At 41.8% G+C, this 23,568-nt stretch overlaps 1 protein-coding gene across 2 annotated transcripts in view; it reads right to left on the minus strand.

Moving 5' to 3' along the window:
• The window catches only part of HTT (huntingtin), a 1,416,422-nt gene that overhangs the window by 1,054,735 nt on the left and 338,119 nt on the right, over positions 1 to 23,568 (minus strand). For both annotated transcript variants that reach the window (XM_069203496.1, XM_069203501.1), the window contains 2 exons: positions 15,867 to 15,967; positions 13,380 to 13,526 (listed from right to left, as the gene is read on the minus strand). In XM_069203496.1, the coding sequence (XP_069059597.1) occupies positions 13,380 to 13,526; positions 15,867 to 15,967 (248 nt within the window). The remainder of the gene's footprint in view (positions 1 to 13,379; positions 13,527 to 15,866; positions 15,968 to 23,568) is intronic.

Consider the following 23,568-nt stretch of genomic DNA (forward strand, 5'->3'; position numbering starts at 1 on the left):
CAAGACTGCAACTCAGGAGACTACCTCGCCTTGCAACATAGTTTCCCCGGCTCCTTCCAGCAACTGCAACATTTCCACAGCTGTGCATCCTCTGGGGTCTGCAAGACTTCAGCTGCACCAAGAAGCAAGAAGGAATCTACCTTGGAGTGAAGGAGTCACTCCCCTCCATCTGCAGGCACCTACGTAGGCAACGTCCGACTGCGTGGATGTGCTCTCCACTGGAACTGCGTGCATTCTGCAACACAGGTGGGTCTGAGTGGTCCCCTTGGTCCTCTCTGCCTTCTGTCCAACTTGGGAGAAGGTGGCCCCTTGCCTCTCCTTGCAGAACAGTACCGTAGTGCACTGAGACTCTTGCAGCAACCAAGGCTTGTTGACTTCTGTTCCAATCTTCAGGCTGCAAGTAGCTCCTCTGCTGGCTCTCCCGACTGCTGAGGGTCAGCCCAGACTCCTCCTCCCAGGGCCGAGTCCCCAGGACCTTGCTGGTCCTCTTCAGATCTGCAACTCCTCTTCTGCCCTGGTTTGCATTTGCCAAGGCTTTTTGGTGGTCCTCCTGACCCCTCTGCAACTGGTCAACCGGCATGTGACATCTTCTGCACAACTCTGGGGTCTCCTCTGCAGCTCTAGGACTCCGCAGTTGGTCTTCATCCTCCTTCGTCGACACAGATCTTTTCACACAAAAGGGTGGGCTGTGGCTCTTGCCCCGTCTGGACACTCCATCGTGGACTGGACTCTGTCCCCCTTCTTTAGCAGGTCCTCCTCTTCAAGAACCCACCTTCGGGTACCTCTGGTGTGGTCCTGTTCTTGCACAGTTCCTTTTCTAAGTCCATCTGCCTATGGGAAAACCAGATAACTTACCTCTGCTGTCCTGGTCGCTGGGGGTTATCTAAGCACTCACTTCATGTGGTTCCTAGTTGTCCCAGCTCCCAACTAACTACTCCACATCCTTGGGTGGAGGACCTAACTTTGCATTCCACAATTTTAGTATATGGTTTGGCCCTCCTCTAGGGCCCTAGCTATTTTCTACTATTTCTTACCAATGCTTGTTGTTTCTTATGCTAATTCCTATTACTGTATATGTGTATATATATATATATATATATATATATATATATATATATATATATATATATATATATATATAATGTCACTTACCCAGTGTACATCTGTTCGTGGCATGAGACGCTTCAGATTCACATGCTGTGCATATCCAGCCATCTAGTGTTGGGCTCGGAGTGTTACAAGTTGTTTTTCTTCGAAGAAGTCTTTTCGAGTCACGAGATCGAGGGACTCCTCCCCTTTCGGCTCCATTGCGCATGGGCGTCGACTCCATCTTAGATTGTTTTCCCAGCAGAGGGTGAGGTAGGAGTTGTGTATATAGTAATAGTGCCCATGCAATGGAGTAAATATGTATGTACATAATGTGACTAAAAGTGATATATTTACAAATGTACAAGCTTAATTTTTTGTCAACTTAAAATGGCTACAGGCTCCCGGGGAGGTGGGAGGGCGCATGTGAATCTGCAGCGTCTCATGCCACGAACAGATGTACACTGGGTAAGTGACATTTTCCGTTCGATGGCATGTGTAGCTGCAGATACACATGCTGTGCATAGACTAGTAAGCAGTTATCTCCCCAAAAGCGGTGGTTTAGCCTGTAGGAGTTGAAGTTGTTTGAAATAATGTCCTTAATACTGCTTGTCCTACTGTGGCTTGCTGTGTTGTTAACACATCCACGCAGTAATGCTTGGTAAATGTATGAGGCGTAGACCATGTGGCTGCCTTACATATCTCAGTCATTGGTATGTTTCCTAGAAAGGCCATGGTGGCACCCTTCTTTCTAGTGGAGTGTGCCTTTGGTGTAATAGGTAGTTCTCTATTTGCTTTTATATAACAGGTTTGAATACATTTAACTATCCATCTGGCAATGACTTGTTTCGATATTAGATTCCCTGTATGAGGTTTTTGGAAAGCAACAAACAATTGTTTTTTTTTGCGAATTTGTTTGGTTCTATCAATGTAGTACATTAGTGCCCTTTTGATGTCTAATGTATGAAATGCTCTCTCAGCTACAGAATCTGGTTCTGGGAAGAACACTGGAAGTTCCACTGTTTGAGTTAAGTGGAACGGTGATATGACTTGAGGTAAGAATTTAGGATTTGTGCGCAGAACTACTTTATGTTTGTGTATCTGTATAAAGGGTTCTTGTATGGTAAAGGCTTGTATTTCACTTACTCTTCTGAGAGATGTGATAGCTATTAGAAAGGCTACTTTCCATGTTAAGTACTGTATCTCACATGAGTGCATGGGTTCAAATGGTGGACCCATGAGTCATGTTAATACAATGTTGAGGTTCCACGAAGGAACTGGTGGTGTTCTTGGTGGGATAATCCTTTTCAGACCCTCCATAAATGCTTTTATGATTGGGATTCTGAATAATGAAGCTGAATGCGTAATTTGCAGATAAGCCGAAATTGTTGTGAGATGTATTTTAATGGATGAAAAAGCTAACTTGGACTTTTGTAAGTGTAGTAGGTAGCTTACGATGTTTTTTGCAGATGCGTGTAATGGTTGGATTTGATTATTATGGCAGTAATAAACAAACCTTTTCCACTTATTTGCGTAGCAATGTCTTGTGGTTGGTTTCCTAGCCTGTTTTATGACCTCCATGCATTCTTGTGTAAGGTCTAGATGTCCGAATTCTAAGATTTCAGGAGCCAAATCGCTAGATTTAGTGATGCTGGATTCGGGTGTCTGATCTGTTGTTTGTGTTGAGATAACAGATCTGGTCTGTTTGGCAGTTTGATATGAGGCACTACTGATAGGTCTAGTAGTGTTGTGTACCAAGGTTGTCGTGCCCAAGTTGGTGCTATCAGTATTAGTCTGAGTTTGTTTTGACTCAATTTGTTTACTAGATACGGAAGGAGTGGGAGAGGGGGGAAAAGCGTATGCAAATATCCCTGACCAACTCATCCATAACGCATTGCCTTGAGAGTGAGGCTGTGGGTACCTGGATGCGAAGTTTTGGCATTTTGCGTTTTCTTTTGTTGCGAATAGGTCTATTTGTGGTGTTCCCCATCTTTGGAAGTAAGTTTTTAGTATCTGGGGATGAATTTCCCATTCGCGGATCTGTTGGTGATCCCGAGAGAGATTGTCGGCTAACTGGTTTTGAATTCCTGGTATGAATTGCGCTATTAGGCGAATGTGGTTGTGAATCGCCCAATGCCATATCTTTTGAGCTAAGAGACACAATTGTGTCGAGTGTGTCCCTCCCTGTTTGTTCAGATAATACACTATTGTCATGTTGTCTGTTTTGACAAGAATGTGTTTGTGGGTTATTAGTGGTTGAAATGCTTTCAATGCTAGAAATACTGCTAGCAGTTCTAAGTGATTTATATGAAGTTGTTTTTGTTGAGTGTCCCATTGTCCGTGGATGCTATGTTGGTTGAGGTGTGCTCCCCACCCTACCATGGAAGCATCTGTTGTGATCACGTATTGAGGCACTGGGTCTTGAAAAGGCCGCCCTTGGTTTAAATTTATACTGTTCCACCATTGAAGCGAGATGTACAGGGAGTGCAGAATTATTAGGCAAATGAGTATTTTGACCACATCATCCTCTTCATGCATGTTGTCTTACTCCAAGCTGTATAGGCTCGAAAGCCTACTACCAATTAAGCATATTAGGTGATGTGCATCTCTGTAATGAGAAGTGGTGTGGTCTAATGACATCAACACCCTATATCAGGTGTGCATAATTATTAGGCAACTTCCTTTCCTTTGGCAAAATGGGTCAAAAGAAGGACTTGACAGGCTCAGAAAAGTCAAAAATAGTGAGACATCTTGCAGAGGGATGCAGCACTCTTAAAATTGCAAAGCTTCTGAAGCGTGATCATCGAACAATCAAGCGTTTCATTCAAAATAGTCAACAGGGTCGCAAGAAGCGTGTGGAAAAACCAAGGCGCAAAATAACTGCCCATGAACTGAGAAAAGTCAAGCGTGCAGCTGCCACGATGCCACTTGCCACCAGTTTGGCCATATTTCAGAGCTGCAACATCACTGGAGTGCCCAAAAGCACAAGGTGTGCAATACTCAGAGACATGGCCAAGGTAAGAAAGGCTGAAAGACGACCACCACTGAACAAGACACACAACTTGAAACGTCAAGACTGGGCCAAGAAATATCTCAAGACTGATTTTTCTAAGGTTTTATGGACTGATGAAATGAGAGTGCGTCTTGATGGGCCAGATGGATGGGCCCGTGACTGGATTGGTAAAGGGCAGAGAGCTCCAGTCCGACTCAGACGCCAGCAAGGTGGAGGTGGAGTACTGGTTTGGGCTGGTATCATCAAAGATGAGCTTGTGGGGCCTTTTCGGGTTGAGGATGGAGTCAAGCTCAACTCCCAGTCCTACTGCCAGTTCCTGGAAGACACCTTCTTCAAGCAGTGGTACAGGAAGAAGTCTGCATCCTTCAAGAAAAACATGATTTTCATGCAGGACAATGCTCCATCACACGCGTCCAAGTACTCCACAGCGTGGCTGGCAAGAAAGGGTATAAAAGAAGGAAATCAAATGACATGGCCTCCTTGTTCACCTGATCTGAACCCCATTGAGAACCTGTGGTCCATCATCAAATGTGAGATTTACAAGGAGGGAAAACAGTACACCTCTCTGAACAGTGTCTGGGAGGCTGTGGTTGCTGCTGCACGCAATGTTGATGGTGAACAGATCAAAACACTGACAGAATCCATGGATGGCAGGCTTTTGAGTGTCCTTGCAAAGAAAGGTGGCTATATTGGTCACTGATTTGTTTTTGTTTTGTTTTTGAATGTCAGAAATGTATATTTGTGAATGTTGAGATGTTATATTGGTTTCACTGGTAATAATAAATAATTGAAATGGGTATATATTTGTTTTTTGTTAAGTTGCCTAATAATTATGCACAGTAATAGTCACCTGCACACACAGATATCCCCCTAACATAGCTAAAACTAAAAACAAACTAAAAACTACTTCCAAAAATATTCAGCTTTGATATTAATGAGTTTTTTGGGTTCATTGAGAACATGGTTGTTGTTCAATAATAAAATTAATCCTCAAAAATACAACTTGCCTAATAATTCTGCACTCCCTGTATGTTTGGCGATCTATCAACACCAGATCTAGAAGTTGACCCTGTGCCTGTGACCACTGTGATGCTAGGCACTGTTGTAAGGGTCGCATGTGCAATCTTGCGTTTGGGACAATGGCTATGCATGAGGACATCATGCCTAGGAGTTTCATTACTAATTTGACCTGTATCTTTTGGTTTGGATACATGGCTTGTATGACATTTTGGAATGTTTGGACTCTTTGTGGACTTGGAGTGGCAATTCCTTTTACTGTGTTGATTGTTGCTCCTAGGTATTGCTGTGTTTGACACTGCAGAAGGTGTGACTTTGAGTAATTGATTGAGAAACCTAGTTTGTGTAGGGTTTCTATGACGTAATTTGTGTGTTGTGAACACTGTTTTTGCGTGTTGGTTTTGATTAACCAATCGTCTAGGTACGGGAACACATGTATTTGCTGCCTTCTGATATGTGCAGCTACTACTGCTAGACATTTTGTAAAAACTCTTGGCGCAGTTGTTATTCCGAATGGCAACACTTTGAATTGGTAGTGTATCCCTTGGTATACAAACCTTAGGTACTTCCTGTGTGAAGGATGTATTGGTATATGGAAATATGCATCCTTTAGATCCAGTGTTGTCATGTAGTCTTGTTGTTTGAGCAGTGGGATTACTTCTTGTAATGTAACCTTGTGAAAATGGTCTGATTTGATGTATGTATTTAATATTCTGAGATCTAGTATAGGTCTTAGTGTTTTGTCTTTTTTGGGTATTAGAAAGTACAGTGAGTAAACTCCTGTGTTTAGTTCTTGTTTGGGTACTAATTCTATTGCTTCTTTTTGGAGCAATGCTTGAACTTCTAAGCCTAGAAGATTTATATGTTGTTTTGACATACTGTGTGTTTTCGGTGGGACTGTTGGAGGGAATTCGCGAAATTCTATGCAATAACCATGCTGGATAATTGCTAGTACCCAAGTATCTGTTGTTATCTCCTCCCAATGTTTGTAAAATTGGCTTAATCTTCCCCCCACAGGTGTTATGTGATGGGGATGTGTGACTTGTGAGTCACTGCTTATTTTGAGGACTTTTGGGGCTTTGGAATTTTCCTCTACTTCTTTGGAATTGTCCCCCTCTATATTGCCCCCGAAAACTTCCCCGCTGATATTGGTTTTGGTAAGTGGGCCTGGTTTGTGATGTTGTGGTTTCTGTAGGTTGTCCTCAAAACCCTCCCCTAAAAGGTGTTTTGCGAAAGGTGCCTCTGCTCTGCGGGGAGTAGAGTGCGCCCATGGCTTTTGCCGTATCAGTGTCTTTTTTGAGTTTCTCAATAGCAGTGTCGACTTCCGGCCCAAACAACTGCTGTTCATTAAATGGCATATTTAGCACGGCTTGTTGAATTTCCGGCTTGAAACCTGACGTGCGGAGCCATGCGTGCCTTCTTATTGTTATTGCAGTATTTACTGTCCTTGCAGCCGTATCTGCTGCATCCATTGAAGACCGTATCTGATTATTCGAGATACTTTGTCCTTCTTCCACCACTTGTTGTGCTCTTTTTTGGAACTCCTTGGGTAAGTGTTCTATCAAATGTTGCATCTCATCCCAGTGAGCTCTGTCATATCTTGCCAAAAGCGCTTGTGAATTGGCAATGCGCCATTGGTTTGTTGCTTGTGCTGCAACCCTTTTGCCCGCAGCATCAAATTTGCGACTCTCTTTGTCTGGAGGTGGTGCGTCTCCCGAGGTATGAGAATTTTCTCTCTTACGAGCTGCCCCGACAACTACTGAGTCTGGAGTTAACTGCGTTGTAATGTAAACAGGATCTGTTGGCGGTGGCTTGTACTTTTTCTCCACCCTTGGAGTTATGGCTCGACCTTTAACAGGATCCTGAAAGATTTGTTTTGAATGTTTTAGCATTCTTGGGAGCATAGGTAGTCTTTGGTACTGGCTATGAGTGGAGGTTAGCGTGTTAAACAAGAAGTCATCCTCAATTGGTTCTGAATGCAAGGTGACGTTATGGAAAGCAGCTGCCCTTGCGATCACCTGTGTGTAAGATGTACTGTCCTCAGGAGGGGACGGCCTGGTAGGGTACGAGTCTGGGCTGTTGTCCGATACTGGAGCATCGTAAAGGTCCCATGCATCGGGATCATCCTGACTCATGGCAGTATGAGTCGGTGAGTGCATCAGTGGAGGAGTTGCTACTGGTGATGTGTGCACTGATGGTGGTGGAGTCGTTTTCTTTGCCACCTTTGCCTGTGGCTCCTTGTCCTTTTCGTGAAAGGCAAGTTTTCTTTTTGTTTTAATTGGAGGAAGAGTGGTTATTTTCCCTGTGTCTTGATGAATGTGGAGCCTTCTTTGAGTATAGTCTGGCTCTACAGCTTGAAGTTCCTCTCCAAATCTATGTTTTTTCATTTGTGAGGCTAATCCTTGTTCCTCTGTATAGGAACCTGTTCTCGGCTCCGAGGCTGGATGTTTCGGAACCGAAACTTTTTCGGAGGTCTTTTTAGGCTCCGAAGAAACCTTTGTAATTTTCGGCGTGGTGGTGTCTCGGTGCCGAATTTGTTCGGTGCCGCTGTCACGGTGCCGAGATTTCTCAGAGCCGATGTCTAGGGTCCGAGATTGCTGTGTGGCGGTATCTCGACCGGAGTCGGATGACTTCGACACCAGCGTGCCCTTTTTCGGTGCCTTGGCTCGGTCACCACTTTTTTGGGTTAAGCCATGGCCTGTTGGCGGTGGCGTCCCCTGGGCTTTAGTGCTTTTCTCGTGAGTTTTTGTTTTCGACGTCTTACTCACGGTTTTCGGCGTTTCCTCGGGATCGATCTCCTCAGAGTCCGACTCCTAGGTGTAGAATGTTTTTTCCTCCTCCTCGAAACGCTCTTATCCTGTCGGCGCCGACGCCATTTGCAGTCTTCTTGCTCTTCGGTCCCTGAGTGTCTTCCTGGACCGAAACGCTCAACAGGCCTCACAAGTATCCTCCTTGTGTTCTGATGACAAACACAAGTTACAGACCAGATGTTGATCTGTATATGGATACTTGTTATGGCATTCTGGACAGAAGCGGAATGGGGTCCGTTCCATCAGCCTTGAAGAGACACGTGGCCGGGCCGACTAGGCCCCGACGGGGATGGAAGAAAACCCCGAAGGGCCACCGGAGCTCTTCTTAATTCGGTGTCGATCTGCTGTAACTAACCCGATACCGAACGCAAACAATACCGACGATTTTTCCGAGATTCTAACTAACTTTCCGACCCGAAACACGGAGCTAAAAGGAACACGTCCGAACCCGATGACGGAAAAAAAACAATCTAAGATGGAGTCGATGCCCATGCGCAATGGAGTCGAAATGGGAGGAGTCTCTCGGTCTCGTGACTCGAAAAGACTTCTTCGAAGAAAAACAACTTGTAACACTCCGAGCCCAACACCAGATGGCGGGATGTGCACAGCATGTGTATCTGCAGCTACACATGCCATCGAACATATATATATATATATACACACACACAGATATGGAAAATGTCACTTACCCAGTGTACATCTGTTCGTGGCATGAGACGCTGCAGATTCACATGCTGTGCATTATCCTGCCATCTAGTGTTGGGCTCGGAGTGTTACAAGTTGTTTTTCTTCGAAGAAGTCTTTTCGAGTCACGAGACCGAGGGACTCCTCCCTTTCGGCTCCATTGCGCATGGGCGTTGACTCCATCTTAGATTGTTTTCCCCAAAAAGGGTAAGGTAGGAGTTGTGTATATAGTAAAGGTGCCCATGCAATGTCAAAGCTTCCTGTTGCTTGTTCCCATTTGATGCCCAGTTCTTCTGGAAGTGGGCGCACGTGTAGGCGGCAGTGGGGCATTAGATGGATGCAGGAAGACATCATGCCCAAAAGGGATTTTTAACAGCAAACTGAAAGTGATGTTCTGTTTTGTATTATTTTTGCCAACTTGAGCAACTTTTTTTTCTTTTTTTCGTCGGGTGAATATGTTTTGTTCACTCTCATGTCTAATACTGCTCCCAAGAACATTATGGATGGAGAGATGACTTTATCAGATTGCGCGCAAGACCTAACTCATGGAACACAAACCATGGTGGACCGTCTTGCTTAGTAGCTGGAAGGTATCCTGATAAGCCAGTCATCAAGATATGGGAATATTTGATGCTGTTGCTGCCTGAGGAAGGCCGCTGCCGGGGAGAGGCATTTCATAAAGATTCGAGGAGCAGACTTAAGACCGAGGAGTAATACTCAAAACAGATAGTGACTGCCGGCTTCTGTAAGCCTGAGGAACTTCCTCTGTCTTGGATGGATGGAGCTATAAAAATATGCATCTTGAAGGACTATCAATGCCATATAGTCTCCCTTATTTAGGAGCTGTAGGATATCTTTCAATGTGCCCATTTTGAAAAACTGTTTCCAAGATTGGTCTCTATTAATTTGGCTTCTTTCGTATTAAGAAGAAACTGGAGTAGAAACATTTTCCTCTCTGTGACAGGGGTACTTTTTCTACAGCTCCTTTTGTGTTCATATTGTTTACTTCCCCTTTGAGAATACAGAGATGATTTTGGAGAAAAGGTTGTGAGGGCATTGGAGGTGGTGTCTGTATAAATACTAATGTGTGCGCAAACCGGACTGGGTCTGTAACCCACTGGTCCGTTGTTATCTGCCTCCAATGGTGTTGATGATAGGTTATTCTTTCTGCTTTTTTGGTAGGAATATTGAGGGGAGTAGCCGGCGCCTGGAATAGGTCATTGTCAACGGGCGGTGTCCTTGTCTTGCTGACCAGATTTTCCTCTGGGTGGAGGTCTGACTTGGACAGCTGATGGATGTTCCCTTCGTTGGTAATGGCTCTGAAATTGTTGGGTTGAAGAGAAGTAAGTTGGACAACGATATTGTTGGTACTCCCCTCTGTATGATACCTGTCCTCTTCGTATAAGGGCAGTTTCCTATACTGTAATGTGCCCAGTGACTTAGCCATGTCTGCATCTGTCTCAATTGTTTGGAGAGCACTGTCAACTTGTTTTCCAAACAAAGCTTGTCCATCATAGGGCAGACCCAGTGCTTGTACCTCGGGCCTGAACGAGATATCTTTGGGCCAACCTTGATGACGTCAAACTGCTCCTCCCAGCAGTTGCCTGAACCAAGTAGTAGCGATGTCCAACGCGCAGTCAATGACTTCAAAAGAAGTGTGTTCCTCATCTGCTAACATTTTTTTTGCCTCTCCTTTCGTGTCATCCAGAAGTTTGTCTATTTACTATGCCACATCCAAACATAACTGTCTGTCGCATCTACCCAGCAGGGCTAATGATTTTGCAGCTCTGATTGTAAGCACTGACATTGCTGGAAAGCGTTTTCCTATACTGTCTAGACGTCTAACGTCTTTATCTGGGGGCGCTGATAGAGGTGTTGAAGGGTTCCTAGACCTTCTCTGGGCTCCATGAGGAAACACAAAATCTGGTCTTGGCTGACCTGTCAGGCAAGCTGGTGCATCCTCTGGGGCCTTGTATTTTTTATCCAGCCATGGTAACACCACTGGAACTAAAGCTGAGTTGTGCATTAATTTCAGGCCCTCTTCCTAAATATCCAAATAGAATCGATAATGAGTGTGGCAAGGACACTTTTCCTGTAAGGTTCTTTAAATTCATAAAGATTTTTTGTTTTGTCAGAATTGGAAGCCCAAATCGAAGTGCTTCACGCTCTAGTATATTGTGAAAACCTCCTATATCTTCTGGGGGCAGTCAATGGGTGTTGGAGAAGGAGATGATGGTGCTGGCAATATGTAATCATCCCATTCATCCTGGAGGTCCTGAAGCTCCCCTCCCCCTCTGCCTCCCTCAAATGACATGGGATCATCTATCTGTGTGACCTGCGGAGAATGTGGTAGGCATGGAGTAGAAGGCAACGAGATGCTGGAGTTGAAGGTGGAGGTGGGACAGAACTGCACTGAACAGGGTCTGCAGTTGGTGGAAATCTGTTTTTATAGTCTGATAGCACCATTTGGAGATTTGTTACCAACGTTGATGGCGTCCATACCATTTGTCCTTGATATTGGTGTAATTGGTAATGTGGTTGTGTCATAATACTGCTGCTCATCGTCTTCTCGATCTGAATTGTCCGGGCATTTTATGTGCAATTGTGATGGCTAAGAACTGCCCCAAAAAGATGGTCTTCGTCTGAGTCTTCATCCAGGAGGTAGGAGGGAATCAATGAAGGCACTTTACTTGGTGATGTTTGTGCTGATGTGATTATTTTTCCCTTCTTTGTTTTTGGATTGGTTTGGACGTTGACAAAGTCCTAGACGATGGAAGAGTCTGAAAGTTAATTTTTCTCGTCGATGAGGTAAGCATTGTTGATGGGTCCATGCCTGTAGACGTGGGCATCGTCGTCAGTGGTACCATCGATGACAGGGTCAGTGTCAAAGGGGCTGTCATCGTTGACGGGTGCGCCATCATCGATGAGGAGGTTATCTTGAGTATCGACGAAATAGGTGTGAAGGCAGCCGAGGATGCCGTCGTCGACGAGGAGGATGTCGCTACAGGCACTGTGATAGTGTTTGCAGTATATGTTGGGATTGCATTCACCACTTTCATCGTCGATTTCCTCGTCGATGGAGTGGTTGACGAGGTATCCGTTGGCAGTGCAGAGGTAGATTTTTGAAGGCATTTGAGAGATTTTGAAGTCTTTACCTCCACTTTAGATGAAGAACACAGCTTGCTCTTCTGAGGAGACTTAGATCCTCTATGTCTGTAGATATCCAGAGACTTTTTAGAAGCCTTCTTGGGTGGTTCATTAGAAGATTGAGCTCTGGAATCCTCTGTACGTCTCTTAACAGGTGTCTTTTTAGAGGACAGCGATGATGTATTGTTCTCTTCTTCAGAGACAGGACTATCTCTTGACTTAAGTCTCAGGAACCACACAAGGAGTCACCCATCACGGTCCTTTAATGTCTTATTAGAAAAAGGTTTATGATCTGGATAGAGGCAGTAAATGCAGTCCTCTTAAGGGTCATATATGTGGAACCTTTTTTTCCTGAGGGGCCCTTTTTTAGGTGTTTCTGATATATTAACACGTCAGTTTAGGACACCAAGAATACTAAAATCTAGGGCAAATCTGTGAGAAGTTGTTGAAAAATTCAGTAGACAATCAGCAGAGATTCTTTGGTACAGTTGTGAGGAAAGAAACTGGGCAGAGCTCAGTGCAGACTCCCTAGCACGACGTGCAGTAGAAAATCTGAGGCACTGAAGCTTCTCTTAGGAGGTAGTGTAGCCTGATTGGTTGATCCTTAAGTTTAGTCCTTTGTGCTCAATGACTATGATATGATACTAAACTAAAGGGTTTAAGGCATGTATGTTATGTCCATATTGACACCATTTTTTTTTAAGGTACCGGGGACTCCCATCTTGACGAAGGGAAATTATTCAAGCATGTGAATCTATGAAAGTTTCAATACTGGAGTAACTATGAGCTTAAGCACCCTCTATTTCAATAGTTGTAGTCACGCTTCACCCACCAATTGGTATTGCTTATAAATGAAAGTGCATGCACACTTCCATCTGCTAGATCACTCACCCATCCTTCCATGCACTCATTCACTCAACATTTTTGCCCTGGTGCAAATATTAATCCACCCAATTAACTATTGTTGCATTCCACTTGACCAGTGACATACCTCACAGAGAAACTCCCCAATCAGTAAAGGCGCCCTTACAGTTATAGACCAGACATATTAGCAATGGATTATTGCAAAGGTTTATTTTACTGCCAATAAGATTAAACATGTGACGCTAAAGTGGTATTAATCCCAAACTAGGAAGGAGAAAAAGGAAATAAAACCAAAATATACTGAAGGGCAGAGTTTCTATAGATTCTCCTGTGCATTAAAGTAATAGCAGAAGAGAATACAATGGTTTACTGCATGCTCAGTATCCTCAGCCTCCAGAGAACTGAGGGCGTTTTACTTAAAGGTGCAACATCACTCATGGTGGTTTCAATTTATAGTTTACGCTAATAGCACATACATATCGCTAAATAATTATTTAAAAAAACAATAAGTGCAGGTAAAAGGTTTTCAATAAGATCACGGAAGACAGGAAGGAATGGGGCATAATGTAAGCATACTTTACACCAGGTCCAGAATAATTCCATGTTTCATTAGTGCATTCAGAACAAGAGCAAACGGATAAAACAAAGTAGCTAACACGTGATAATGGATTTGTTTACTAGGATATATAAAATTCCAACAAATGCACAACTTTTCATGTTAATATAAAGGCAGCAAAAATAGGAATTATTGTACCTACCTGGTGATAGTGCTAACTGCAAAGTGAGATGGAGGTTGGGTTTCATGCATAAGAAGTTTCAAATAGACACTGCTCTGGTCTCGTGCAACTGCTACTACCGGATCAGCCTGTCCTTGGTCACAATTAAAAAAAAGCTTTGGAATAAGTCTAAAAATCAAACACATACACTGAAAATTAGTCACAAATTGTTTATTGCAAAGCAAATACATATGTATAACTAGACGAGATGCACAACAAATCAACATATTTCCACAGAAACTACCCTTACGTCCTTAGTAGCTTTCTACACATATAGCACTACTGAGCTTTTATCAACTTCACGCCAATGTGAATTAAACACTAAAGTAGCAGTGAGCAAAGCCATCACATATTTATAAAACAATATTTTCTTAAGTTTATATTGTCTAGTAAAGAGAAATCAGCATAAACGTCACAAATCTAATATGCATGGAGGTTCTGTTGTTAACCCACATGAACAACAATGCACTCAAATTTAACATATAGACTAGAGTGATTCATTTTCACAACAATCATCTAAGGCCCCATAACTTAATATGTCACTTATTAGCAGGCCACCACAACAGAGGGGATGGAGGACAACTACAATGACTCACAAGAAATGCTCTTACGACTGGGCTTCAATCTTCAAAGTCCACAGTTCAGATTTGTAAAAACGTTAACATAAAATGACACTGGATTACTACAGATCTTGAGCAAGGAGTCAAATATGATTAAACCATTTAGTTTCTCAGTGAAATGCTCCTTTGAGCTTTGAAAACCTAATGCAGTGATCTGCATGTTACTGGTATCCTCAACTTTGAGTTGTGTTATCTAGGAAGTATGTGACCCATTGGGTAGTTTCTCCTACATAACACATTAAGAAGATACCTCGTTTTAGAGTACAATCAGGTTAACTTTGCAAAAAGCTGCTGACTGGTCAAGTAAGATGAGAACACACACAGCTCATCCTAATCAAAAAAATATATAATTTATTTGAGCAATTTATCAATTTATGAGGGAAGATCTAGGAGGGAAAGCCATTGAAGAAGTTGTTCTGTTTCAGAAAGGCTGAAAATTGGATAATGTCTACATTTTATAGGACATTTGCTGCACACGGAAGCCGGGAGATTAATCTGTAATTGCCAAGATAATCTTATCCAATAACTCTAAAATAGGATTTATTTGATAATTTTTCAATTTTAGCCATGACATTAGGTCTCTTACTTCTCAGCATGGACTGACTTAGCATTCAGAATTACATAAGGCTTGCCTCTATCACAGACTCTTTTGATGAACATATGACTCGCCTGGTAAGTATATGCCACTACTAAAAACTGGCATGTAGACATTCAAATATACATAAGAGTTTCCAACAAGTCGGGAAAAGGTATGCAGACTGAACTATTTATTAATGGATACACATAGCTTTCCTGCCTCTGTCAGAATGCTACAAGAATACCAAGGAACTACATCATGAAAAAAGTTATATATGGTCTACTTAATGTTTTCAGAATCTTTCAGATAGTACTCGTGAGGGATCACCCTTGTCTTTGTCAGTGGTGCTCTCTTCCCAAGACTACTGTAAAGAAATCTAGTTGGTACTCTCCGCCAAGGTGTAACATGCTCCAAAGCCAGCTCATCTCTTTAGAAGCATGAACCTCCGGAATCACATCTGCCATAGTAATAGCACTCCATTACCTGCCAGTCATCCACTTCAATGTGCCACACTGGCACAGAGTTAATGCTTCTGGGGCTGGGATTGTTGCCCTGGTAACTTTCTACACTTTAACAACGATAAGAGAAACAGTAAAGGTGATCCATTAAGCACAATTTATGCTGCATTTATTTAATGGATTGGAGATGTTTCCTCTAAGTATTGCACACACTGCCAAACTGAAATGACTCCACATCTTTTACGGCACCCAAGGAGCAGTCTCGATAAAGGAGTACAATATCCTTCTCAGCTGCATTTCCAGTTACTGGCTGCCCGGGTGAAGACTCAGAGTCACTTGTAAGGGATGAAACATGAACTTCCCCAAACGGCACCACTGGATATTAGGATCTAACACCAGATGTTAATTTGTTTTTTGTTGTTGTAGAGATACTTCTCCAGATTCTATCAAAACCAGAAACATTTCATGATGGACAGTTCAAGAGTACAGGATACTAGAAGGAGGCAAAAGTATTACAATTCGATCAACTGATATTTGTCACCTTCAAAACAGTTATGATGTACGTAATGGTCACACATGAGCTATATCAATTCTGCACATATCCAGAAACAATATTTTTGGAACCAACTATTTTAAGACAGTATACTTAAAATGAGGTACAAATTACAAAGGCACATTTTATGTTTAACTGCACTATAGGGTTCTATGCTACGTTCAAATATTTACTCTCTAGTCCATGGATGAAAGGGTAGCATAACAACATTCAACTAAGAACAGGTACTATTGTGTTATGCTTCTACTATCACAAAAATACCTTGCTAAGGATGTTGCAGCAACGTGTCGAACCCGGGGATCTTCATCTCCAAGGAGATATAGGATAACATTATTAAGAACTCGATCCTGAAGTTTCAGCAACTGGAAGAATCAGACATAGAAAATTGAATTTGCATGAGCAATACTCTGGTGTGCAACAAACCTTTCATCTGCAGAAAAGATAACCATTATTCTGAAATAAATGTACTTTCAATGTAAAATAAAATCCACCCCTTTCTCCAAATAATAGTTAATTAAAACACTGCAAGGCTGAGAGCTCTAATGAAGACAATGGAACACCAGCAGCCCATATAAACTGGTATCGGCCACAGCCACTATCTTTTCTCTGCCTCTCCAAAATATATGGATTGAGCAGGGTAAAAAAAGCCTTCCCCCTTCATTAGCTCAGTGTCACTGGAGCCTCGAAAGGAGGGGGGTAATGCTGCTCAACTTCTGGGTTTCCCCAGCATGGCTGAACGTTGAAAAGCAGTTTAGCTTAGCTCAGGGAGAACCAGGGGCTGAATTCAGCCTCCTTTCACAGTTATGCAATGTTCAACAGCTAACAGCCGTGGCCCTACGCACAGCTGTTATCTGTTGAACAATCACAGCAACACCTGTGAAAGAAGGGCTTTAGAGGCACACGGTGAGGGGGTGTGTTTCAACCCTCATGGGCTCTGAGAAGCCTATTTTTAATTAGGATGTCCTGCTCTAATGGGACGGAATGTTCTAATAGCCTTATTGCCCACCATAGAGAGCTATATCTGCTATAAAAGACCTGCTACCTTGTATGTTTATTTTGTTCTATGGGGTGTGCTTTGAAGAATTTGACTTGAAAACATGACTTATGATTTGACAAACTTTATGTGCTGCATGCAGGATACCTGTGTGCGTTATAGAAGAACCACTGTAGTTAATTTGTTCTTTTATCTTAAACCCCCTTTTCTCTTGGAAGTGTTATCTAAATGTATAAATGCATCTGTTTAGCATTTTTGAGCCTTGGAGTGCTAAGGAATATTACATGATTTGCACCTTTGCACTGTTCTCAGCCATTGTACATTCATGAGATAGATGTTTCAAATACTTTGTCAGGTCCCTATCAATTCTACGGAAGTATCAAACAGAGCATAATGTGTTGAAGAGTGATCTGCATAACCAAGTGCTAAGAGGTGACTTGGAAACTTGTACTGTTGCTTCTTAGCACATTCACAACATTTCACAAGTTGTAAAGTGACTACTGCAGTTCTGCTCAAAGATGTGTTGTGCCAACAGGTTTGTGGAACATATACTTGAGCATCATTTTAGGTGTTTACATGGCTTTAGTATATGTATTCTGATGCTTATGCTTCACCCTCACTATTAAGGCTTTCGTTACATGATTTGTTTCCAGAGATTTAAGGACCCCAGCTTTGACATCAGAAGGACTGCTTTAAAATCATTTTAAGATCTTCATCTAGAAAAAAACACTTACCTTACCTTAGGTTGTTGCCTACCAGCTGTAATTGTCTTTATGAAGGATATTGTAGGTCAGCAACATTTTGATAGTGTTAATATTTTTTAAGTCTATGGCTTGTGCATGCATATACCAGTATGCTGTCTGTCATGTCACTTAAGCTATTCAATGACTTCAAGCAATGCACTTGGGTGATTTTTTGCTTCACCTCTGTTTTGAGATTCTTAAAATGTTTTACATGCACCATTTTTGGGAACTAGTGTATTATTAAGATGGCACAACTTCAGGAACAAAAGTGGCCATCAAAGTATTGCTACGGTAAGGTAGGCAGCTTCAGCAGTCCTGTTATTACATTATTATTCATCCTGAACTCAGCAACAGCCTAATGTAGCCTTATAGCCCTAACGAGGGAGAGGGCTTTAACAACTGGAAAAGCCCAAAGTAGAATGTCTAAAAGGCTATTCGAATATTCCACCTACTGTGGGTATAACGTTCTAAATTAAAAAGGGAGAAAAATAAATGCAAACATTGGAATGTTATATCAGGAGTCTTATACCATCCATTATAAGCCAGGAGCCACTACACTGTCTTCAAAAGAGCTCTCAACATTCTAATGTTGTAATGACTTTAGGAGTTTTTCCACTGCTGGGAAATGTACACCTTAAGCTCACATTCTCTTTTTAAATATAAGCACTATGTCCTATGAGCCTTTAGGGCCTACCTTACAGTTGACTTATGGATATTAAACGGAACGACTAGGTCTGGCAAAAGTTTTATTTTGCCAAGTTGAAATCGAAGTTTAAAACTGCACTGCAGGCCTGAGACATGTCTTACAGTGCTGCTTTAAGGTGTGGACCATTCCAATGTTCTAATAATAGTTATACGAATTGCACAGAACAATGTCTTGCAAATGTGTGGCCAATCGACCAATGTGTCAGTGTTAGAGATTTCTAAAATGGAGAGATTTCTTAGTAGAGCTGTTGTAGCTGCTTTGCCCATATAGAGTTGACTTTATACATACCATGACTAGCTTTGTTAGCCATATGGTAAAAAAGCAAAATGCACAATATCATCCATCTAATTGCAGCAAAGGGCTTGTGAATGACAGACCCTGCAAAATGAGGAAATAGCTATGGGAAATGGAGCTTTCCAAGTGAAATGCTGTAAAGATGCTTTGTGTATCAATACAAAAGGAATAAACATACCTTTACATTGACAAAGTTAATTTCCCATAGGGGAGACTGCCTCCTGATTAGTGTGAAAACAGACAGTAACAGCTGCAAAGTGTACCTTAACTGAGAAAATGTGCAGCTCTGAACTTGCCAAATGAAGGTAAGTAAGTATGATCTTCTCCTGACATTTAGATGGATCAAAATTATTCTTAACGCACCAGCTGCAGAATCACATCCTCTTAAACACACAAGATGTTCTAGTCAATGGATGTTTACGTTTTCTCAGAATAGCCATACAATTTTGGAACTACATCGGTGTCAATACTGTACGAAAGTCAAGGCACTACATTCAATTAATGAAAGTAGGGATGCAGGATCAGTCCCACTGGTGTGCTTGCTTCAGAACTATTCTAATCATCCTTGTTTTGAAGTATATTAGTCTGATGAAGACCAATAGAACTGAGAGTACGGATGGAAATGCGTACAAAATACAAAAACAAAAATGTCCCTGACCTGTCTATCAAAAGGGCATTCACCCCCATCTATGGCTGAAAATACCTGGAGGCAAAGGTCTAGGCTTTTTAATACCTGCATCTGCGAAGAGGCCTACCTTAGGACACTCCCAATCACAGCTGTTATTATGTATCACTGTTGTTTACTACTTACCTATAATTTTCATGCAGTGTTCTACTAAGTGAGTCTGACAATACAGACTGAACACCAGGGGGATGTGAACCTGTAATTTCCTGGTGCCTGGTAGTAAGACATTTCCAGACTGACTGAACTTCAAAAGATAGAGGTCTTAACATGTCCTTTTCCTTCATGCTTACATCTTTGTTGTATTGTCCATCTGCACAAGCAGGGGTTTTGTCTTGATTGCTGCAATGAAAAACATGAGTGCTCCAGGGACTGCTCTGAGTCCTGGAAGATTGATATTAATAGCCCTTTCATTATGGGACTATATCCCTTATACTTGAAGATCCACCCCACATTTGTATGAGGTCCATGCATCACTATTGATTGTGTTGGAATATCTTGGTGTATTGGCCTACTCCCTGAAGTAGATTATTTGCCACGCACTACCAGGGGTACATTAAATTGCAGCCAAAGACAGAATTAGCCTGCCCTCCCAGCAACTGGAGTACTAGCACTATTGATCCACAGTAAATTGCTGAGGCAGCTTATCGAACAGCTACAAAAAGTACTAGAAAAAACGATGCATGACACTGAACCCAGACTAAATCTTGGGTGGGGTCGGATTTGTTATCTTTAGAGGATAATGACAATTAAGATGGATATATAATAGATGATAGTCTCTCCCTGAAGAACACACTGCATTGACTTGAGTGCACAGTACCGCACCCAGGTAGAAGATGGGTGGACTAAGCTGGGACAGAGGGTAATTTGATATGATTTCCTTGCTAACTCGGCCAGTGGAGAATGGATAGCGTTGTCTGATAGTTGGACGACACATTTTGTGATGAGAGACTCTGGTCAGCCAGTTGTCTAGGCAAAGGTAGACAAATATGTTCTGCTATCTTAATTACAACTGCCAGATAATTAGAATAAGGCCTTAGAGCAGACTTTAGACTGAAAGGTAGAACCTTCTACTGTTTCTTCTGAATTGGAAAGTGGAAATATACACCATGAAGGTCTACGTCAAAGATTCAGCTCCCTGAGGGTATGTCATTCTCCACTACACCAGAATCTGCATCAAAGAAAAAAGAAGACATGATTCACTGTTCTGCAGAAGATTCACCAATGACTGCCAAAGGTGGATGGCCGCCTCACACACTTTAACCGATTGATGGTTTTGTAGGGATATCTTTGTTATAACTGTTGTGGATATAGATGGGTATTAACCCTCTGTGACATGTGGCAGCAATGAAAGGACTTATAGTGGTGTTGCTTTAACTCCCCCTTCTTTTCAAGGCCCATGGATTTGAGTGTCTACAACTTGAGTTTTATGTACTAAATGTTGTCATTTGCAAGTAAGCCAAACATTGTACTGCTTGAGAAAAAAAGGCTGCATAGACAGAAGAGATGTTCAGGAGTTATCTGTGTGTACCAGATTATTATTAATATCATAAGTACTCTTTTTATTGATATTCTTTACATTATTCATTCAAAATAAAGTGTTAGATTCTTGGTCTTCTTTTGACACTCTTCCGTGACGTGTGCTTGTAGGTGTTTTGATTCCCAAGTATCAAGATTATGCTTAAAAGTCAGCAGAACACACATAGCAAGTAAGCATTTGAATAGATTATTTTCCTTCACCCCATCTAGATCTTTCTAGACCAGTCATCAACCTCACTTTACCTCACTCTTGCTTTATTTGTTCTCTTTTTAACAGCATAGTCCAGACAACAAGAGTCATCTGGAGTGTATTGCTAAATGGCATCACAGAACCCAGCTGAGTACACCTTTGCACCAAGATTTGTAATCCCTTAATGTCCAATGCTTGATTTGAGGCAGTGGTTGCCAGTGGGGGCCACCGGCACTCTTTTCAGGGAAATGCACTTATTTTTCCTTAACAGATATTTCCAGAGTGCAAAAGAGTAAAAATGGCATAAAATGTGGAAGAGAAAGACGAGAAAAAGACCAGGAAGTGAGAGAGTGGGGACCTGAAGGAGTGAGATAAAGGAGGAGGCAGTGTCTGGCAGTGCATTTAAGAGACCTAAAGTAGATTCAGAACTACGCAGCATTAATCTTCTGCACACTCACATTCGATAGCTCCAGCAGCGGGCTTCTGAGCAGCGTTTTGGGCACTGGCACGCATTTTCCAAATTAAGCACTGAATGTACCTCTGGTTTAAGTCTCATCATTTGAACCAAGAAATGTCACTGGTTAGCAAACCAGTATTAAAACATGTGAAATCTCATCTCCTGCAATTCTTCTCTGTAAGCATGGGGAAGTTCTTCAGAGAAACAGTGAAGTGAATCCAATTAGATGCGTCTCATCTGCTGATAGACCTGACAACCTTGGCAAGGTATTCCCTCAAACATCTTGCTTTCACACCCTGATTTTTGCAGAAAAGGTTTTTGCTGGCATTATGACTCTGTGCACTTTACCCCCTGCTGACCATTGCTAAAGTGCTTGTGCTTTCTCCTTCAAACATAGTAAAATTGGGCTACACTTTATAGACAAATATAAGTTACTTAAAAACCCCTAGTAAATGGTACTGCCTGTTACCAGGGACAGCAAATTAAATTGTTATAAAGAATCCACACCAACTCTTCAATGTCAGTCTTTATTTTGCATCTCTACTGCTCCATCTTCCACAGCTCTCTACACCACATTCTCCTCAGGACTCTGTTCCTCCTCAACATTCTACTGTCAACTCCTGTCCTTCTGTCAACTCTCAGAATGTTCCAACTCTAGAGGGAAAGGGGAGGTGGAACATACTACCTTCTACATACTAAACTGTTCTCAGAGATAATACATGTCAATAAGGATACATTCCAATCAACTATTAAAACAACTTCTATTAATATATATTACAACACATCTTCCATCCTGAACACAACAAAAGAATGTTAGATTTCTTAACTAGATAATCTGTGAGAAACTACACATTTGGGTTAACATAGTGCAAACAGGCTCATGTGGCAAACTCCTAGTCTTTATGCCAAACAGGAGCTTGGGTTTGTCTACCACTTATTCTTTGACTGAAGTCGTCTCCTGCATGATGATCTGATTGATCCTTCCTTTTCCAGGAGGCTTCATCGGAATTTTCTCTTTTAACGCTAGGATTTGACACGTTTGACAGTCCTATCCATACTCCAAAACTGACCATTTTCTAAGACAACAACTTTGTTTTTGACTTTAGCAATACATAAAGGTCCAATAAATTTGGTGTCACTCATACCTGTCCTCAATCTTCCCATAGGTTTTTTAACATACACCCAATCTCCCACTTTCCACATTTGTTGTTTTGCACCATGTTTGAGATACTAATATTTTTTTTAATTATCTTGATGTAAAGTTATCCTATCTTTTGCATGTGGGGAGGATTGTTCAATCTTATCACCTCCTCCTAACCAGACGGGGAAGAACTTTGTGCTGGGTTTTCTGCCTTTTAGCGTTGAAAATTTAGATATTTTAGTAATGGAATTAGGAGTAGTGTGGTAAGCCCATAGCATGTCTCTAATAGCATTCTCTACATTTAACTGATTGATGCCGAGTAGTTGGATACACTCCTTGATCACACGGTTGGTTCTTTCAACCAGACAATTTGCCCGCGAGCAATATAGAGCTGTAGTAAGGTGGTTTACATTGAGGAAAGCAGAAAATCTTTCATTGTTGATGAAGTCAACTGAACGCCCTTATCAGTAACAATGGTAGTCGGTATGCCTTTGACAGCAAATACATCTTTCAAGAAATTGATAACGGACTCTGTAGTAATTTGATTAACTATCTTATTAGTAATCCAATGAGAATGATAATCAATTAACACTAAAGCAAAGTGTTTTAGCACTCCTGCCATACTGATTGGTCCAATAATATCTAAAGCCAACTTTGTCCAAGGTTTATCTGGAACGGACACAGGGGAAATCGGGGTTTTACAAACCATTCTTGTCTTGTCACTGTTTGCACAAATGGAGCAATCCTTGACTTCGGCCTCTATCATAGAGTCCATATTGGGGAACCAATACTGTTCCCTAACACGGGATTTAGTCAGGCTTCTGCCCAAATGACCTTCATGGGCAAGTATAATGATTTTATTTCTTAAGTTTACTGGAGGTATTCATTTATTGTTCCTGAATAAAAAGTTCCAGTTTTTGTAGATTTCATACCTTACCTCCCAGTAACGCTTGATGTCATCTTTAAGATCTTTCCTGGAGTTTGGCAAACCTTCTTTAGCAAACAATTTCAGCATGGGTAATGATTCATCTTGCCGGTAGGCAGAATTCCATTCCTCATTAGTGATCATCATGACAAGATACTCTGGGGTTTCGGAGTCCTCCCTTATGTCTAAAGGAACTCTAGATAATAAGTCAGCAGCAGTATTTTTATTGCCAGGGAGATAATCTACCTTAAAACATAAGCTTTTGAGTCTCAGGATCCATATTGCAATCCTT

Source organism: Pleurodeles waltl, chromosome 1_2 (assembly GCF_031143425.1).
Source record: "Pleurodeles waltl isolate 20211129_DDA chromosome 1_2, aPleWal1.hap1.20221129, whole genome shotgun sequence".
Lineage (NCBI taxonomy): Eukaryota > Metazoa > Chordata > Amphibia > Caudata > Salamandridae > Pleurodeles > Pleurodeles waltl.